General features: G+C 35.7%; 1 protein-coding gene across 1 annotated transcript; it reads right to left on the minus strand.

Annotated features, from left to right (window-relative positions):
• Nucleotides 1-1,191: 1,191 nt before the first annotated feature.
• Nucleotides 1,192-3,687, minus strand: LOC110884407 (delta-9 acyl-lipid desaturase 1). Its single transcript, XM_022132116.2, has 5 exons — nt 3,054-3,687; nt 2,263-2,403; nt 2,010-2,165; nt 1,804-1,910; nt 1,192-1,719 (listed from the first exon to the last, which is right to left on the minus strand). Exons 1-5 carry the CDS (start codon nt 3,558-3,560, stop codon nt 1,500-1,502), a joined length of 1,131 nt encoding a protein of 376 aa, XP_021987808.1. The 5' UTR covers nt 3,561-3,687; the 3' UTR covers nt 1,192-1,499.
• Nucleotides 3,688-5,254: the final 1,567 nt, after the last annotated feature.

Consider the following 5,254-nt stretch of genomic DNA (forward strand, 5'->3'; position numbering starts at 1 on the left):
ACGGACGTGCAATATCCCCGGATTGGGTGCCGGATCCTCCTACACAAGTTCAAGTTCCACAAAATATCCAATTAGAATTGCGTAATGAAGAAACTCACTTTCGGTTGAGATACGATTTAATCGAACTAGTAGGTTTTTTTTTTAAAAAAAATTATGTGTTTCTAGTATGTTAAATTGAAGTAGTATGTTTTAATGAAATTTTTAATTTTAGTGTTTTATTGTTAATTTCTAATTTAAAATAAAAAATTAAAAAAATTAGTGAGATTTATAATTTTGTTTTAAAATAAAATTAAAATTTTCTAATTTTAAAATGAAAATTAAAAAAAAATTGGGAGTGATAGAATTCCATCATTAGTGATACCACCCTCCCTACATTTCTATCACTAGTGATAGAAATTTGGTTGATGACATGGCATGATTTGATTGGATACTGGGAGTGATAGAATCTATCACTAGTGAACCACCCCTCCTCCCCTTAGAGTGATTTGGAAATTTATTTTGGATCTGTTTTAAAGATTGGACACGGATAGAATCTTTAGCGACGATGTTCCTGAAGTCTCCGCTAAAAGGGTCGTCGCTAAAGTTGTTATTTCTTGTAGTCATAAAAGGAAAAGAATCACATTTTATAATTGTATTAAATGGAATAATTTAATTTTATTGAGTGCTTGAAATTGTATCAACCTCTCATACTGAGCGGTATGCACAAGTTTGAAGTCATTCAAGTGGTAGAGCATTTCTATTTCTCTTGAGAGATATAGGTTTAACTCTTACTTGGTGGAGAGTGAAGCATTGGTGGACAATGATAGGAGACCCAGGGAAATCTGGGTTCGATCCTTGAGCCAAACGGGTTTTACCGGTTATTTAACGGTCGTGCCTACGGGCGGGTGGGTTACCGAGGTTTCCCCATAATTGGTGGTGGACTCGGGTTACTCTCGGGGTACTTCGTTTGGTCGAGTGGGTGGAGAGTCGTCTCTGAGAACTCTAAAAATAATTTAGGCCTCGGACAAAATAAAAAACTGGGCCCAAAATTATGCTAAGGGGAAATGAATTTACAAAAAAAAAAAAAAAAAAAAAAAAAAGTCAGACTTTGGAGGTGGAGCCAAGCCTTGAACTTGAGACATTTATATTATCTTGAGATGGTTTTTCCACTTCACCACCAACAATTTTATGTATATTAAATGAATGCATATATTAAATATATAATTTACTACACATATAAAAGCTTATAAAAACATTTCGAGCTTTCTTTAAAAATTTGGGCCTCGAGCACTGGCATGGGTTGGCCGGCCCTGAGTGGATGCCCCGAAAGTGTTCGGGATTGATTGTGTTGGCCGTTAAAAAAAAAAATCAAACTAAATCGCAACCCCCTATGTGTATGTTGCATTGGTGTAAAACAATACATGGTTATAAACCATATGAAGTTTGTTCACCCATGTAGCTAGCTAGGACAACTTCAAACTTATTGACTATCTATACCTCTGTCACATAATGTTTATGTTCTACTCTACTTTCCCTTTTATTTTTAATTTTACTGACATTCTCCTTTTTTCAGCCTCTGTTGGTAACTTGACATCTCTAGCCAGTCCAACCAACTTGAGAAACTTGATCAATTCCCATGTCAAGTCAAATTGCCACCACTCGAATCCATGTCGAGCGGATCTTGGAAAAGCATGGTGATTGTTATGCCAACCCTCTCCCAATGTTAACATGGCGACCCACCTGTTTCAATGATCGATGTTATCGGTTATCTAAATACATACACAACCCAACTTTTTTTGTATTGATTTTTACAGCCAAACTTACCAATTATTGGTGGAAGTATCTGGGGTGTTCCATGGTCTATCGCCCCATATATGGCTAACAAACGTTGCAAGAGAGGCAAAATGATGAACTACCACACCTCTCATTCCCTACAGGAATTTAAACACATGAATACTCGTTCTATAAAACTTAAACTATCGAATGAAAATCCCTTAAATACATTTATCAGTTACTAATTAAATACATACCATTCCCCAAGCCAAGTATGAAAGGCCTCCATGGAGATATAATAATGCTGCAAGTGCAGTTGGATGCCAATAATATGTGTCATGAAGAAACCTATACAACCACTGTGCCTTTAGCTCCGGTACCTTAGAGTATTCTCCACCTTTTGATTCTCCACACTAAGTCAATTGAGCAATATATATATATATATATATTAATGGGCAAGATATAAATAACATGTAAATTGTCTATATATATAACGCATCTGGAAATCACCTTTGCAGCAATGTGATGGTTGTTACAGAACCAGCCCATATTACAGTACCAAAAACCGTGGGTTGGCGCAACAGGATCCCTATCTGTATCAGCGTACTTGTGGTGATTCTTGTGTGTATTCACATAGAATAGTGGATCTTTCTGCAGTTTCAATTGGAGAAAACTAATAACTAAAATCATTCATTTAAAAGTTATGCGTAATTGAAAATGTTTAAGAGACTCAGTAAACTGTTGGAATAGTTCTGATTATTCACAGATGTGAAAAGATGAGGAGATAAATAGATTGAGTTAAAGGTTTAATGTTTATTTCAGATAGATTAGTTTAATTGTTCAAATTGTTTGGTTTATAGGTTTGTATTTAATTAGTTTATTTTATAGAGTTTGAGTTGTGTTAGAATTAGGTCATTGACTCATTGTGGTTCAAAAAAATATAGGTGTGGGGGTCTATTTATTCGGTTCGGTATGTGGAGTTTGAGATTAATAAAAAGTTTTTAAAAAAATTAACTGTAGTTATCACGACGACAAAGATACTAAATGGAGGGCATTTTTCTTTTCTAATCCCGCCTAACGATTTGTCACGAGGTGTCATCACAACAGAGTATGAAAACCCAAAAAAATTGAACCAACTTGTATCGACGACATGTCATCGTGCAAAAGGATGCTATGCTGACGACACCCTGTCATTACTATAATGTATTTAGAGATTTATAAATTATATATACATATACACACACAGAGCTCATGTAATACGCGGGTCTATAACCTAATATGTATTAATATAGGCATAGTACCTGGAAGGCATGAGCACCGCAATAGACAAAGAAATACTCGAGCCATTTTGGGACCTTGAAACTTCTGTGGCAAAGTAGTCTATGGTAACCAAGGGTGACCCCAAACCCGGTCAAGAAACTCAAGCCCGTAGCCACCCAGAACGCCCCCCAGGTGAACATAAAAGGTGCACAAACAGCCAACACGTGAATCACAGCGTACCAGAAAACGTTAGCCATGTCTTCCGAATGCCATTTCCTGAACCAAAACCATCCCTTAGGTAACGCCGCCTCCAACTCTGACATTGTCTCCCCTTGTGTTGTTGTTCCTACATCTCTAGTAACATAGTCATTTGTTTTGTGAATCGCGGTACATGATGTTCGAAAGAGCTTGGTTGAAGGTGAAATGAGAGTGATGGTATTGGAACTTGACCAAGAAGTTTGGGTCCTCCATTTGAGGCTGTTTATAACGGGAAAGCTAGGATTGAGCTTACTAATAATACTTTTGTTGTTCAAACAAATAAGTGACATGGCTGTAAGTGGAGTTGAGTTATCTTGGAATTCTTTATTCGAATTTGTGTGTATATATAGATATTGAAACACTTAAAAAGGTAGACGATATGTATCAATGTACGTATGAATGTATTAATGCACAACTTTGATTGTGGGCGGAATTGGTATGTACAAAGACTTGAAGAAGGTTCTGTGATATATGAATCAATGGTGTGTGAATGTATTAATAATTAGTTTTGACTATGTACGTACTAATGCTTTTCAACAATAAATACACCTCGTGAAACATGCTAATATGTTTTTTTCTTTCTTTTTTTTTTTTTTAAAGGAGAACTTTATTCACGCTATATTTAGAGATTTTTACATATTTCCCCCTCCCAAAAAGTTTTATTACATATTTTCTCAACTCATCAATTTAATTACATATTTTCCCTTCCTAAAGAAGGCTTATTACATATTTCCCCAATCTCTAAATTTTTATTACATATTTCCCCAATCTCTAAATTTAATTACATATTTCACCTTCCTAAACCACATATATTACATATTTATCCATTTCATTAAAAATACTCTTATAGAATTACTATTTTACCCCTAATAAATTTATTAAATAAATAACTACAATATATTTCCTAGCTTCGTGCAATAATTATTAGGAATGGCAATGGGCCGGTTTTGGGCCGGGCATTGGTAATCCCAGGCCCTTACCCAGTTGTAATTTTTTGTCTCATACCCGGCCCGTTACCCGTCAGGTATTTGTCGGGTAATTACCCGTCGGGTATCGGGCATACCCGCGGGTATCGGGTATACCCGTTAATTTCTTAAAAATACCCGTTGAGACAAATGTGCAATTTTTACTTTGATTTTTATATAGTTTACAATTTTAATAACTATAAGAAATGAAAATATGATTAAATACTTCCATATCATATTCATACCACATATACCAAGCTAAATCAAAACGATTAAATACTTCCATTTCGAATATACATGCTCAAAAATAAGTTATTTGGTCACTAAGCAGTTGCCAAATACACATGAACTTATTCCACTGGGCGTATCTGTTCTCACATACTTTGTGTAGCATTACAAGGATCAATAAAAGACATGTTTATCATCTTCAATTCCAACACTTGAAAACAATAACTCAAAACATATACAACACATAAAGTTAGTTTATTTGTTTAGCATTTGGTTGAGCACTTGGTAGACATGAAAAAAAATTACCTTCACTACAAGAACAAGATCTCGATCTGATAATGGTGTTGTTGCTACTTGACTTTTTGTGTTCTTACTTTATGAGTAGAATAAGGTAAAGATGAAAAGAAAAAATATAATTTTCTGGATACTAATATAGTTATATGTATGGAAATTTATAATATATTTATTTCGGGTATTATTCGGGTAAATGGGCTGGGTATCGGGCGGGTATCACTAAATCCCATACCCGTACCCGTACCCGATTTTTTTCCATTTTTAAGCCCATACCCGGCCCATACCCATCGGGCTTCGGGTATACCCGGCCCGTATGTTTCGGGTTTCGGGTATACCCGTCGGGCTTGGGCTTTTTTGCCATCCCTAATAATTATAAGGGCCTATTCTCAGGACGTTAATTATGGAGGATTCTCTACACCCTCCTCCTTCGACCCCGAATCAAACAGACTCATTTTCTCTTCTGCTGGCAATGGACCTCTTCTGCCTGATCCTCTTCA

This window comes from Helianthus annuus, chromosome 10 (assembly GCF_002127325.2).
Source record: "Helianthus annuus cultivar XRQ/B chromosome 10, HanXRQr2.0-SUNRISE, whole genome shotgun sequence".
NCBI lineage: Eukaryota > Viridiplantae > Streptophyta > Magnoliopsida > Asterales > Asteraceae > Helianthus > Helianthus annuus.

What these genes read in the sequence shown, in the direction of transcription:
- LOC110884407 (XM_022132116.2), bottom strand. Translation starts at nt 3,560, where the DNA reads ATGTCACTTATTTGTTTGAACAACAAAAGTATTATTAGTAAGCTCAAT. An exon ending in ACCATCACATTGCTGCAAAG is followed by an intron (nt 2,166 to 2,262) that starts GTGATTTCCAGA and finishes CAATTGACTTAG; the next exon opens with TGTGGAGAATCAAAAGGTGG. An exon ending in CATACTTGGCTTGGGGAATG is followed by an intron (nt 1,911 to 2,009) that starts GTATGTATTTAA and finishes AAATTCCTGTAG; the next exon opens with GGAATGAGAGGTGTGGTAGT.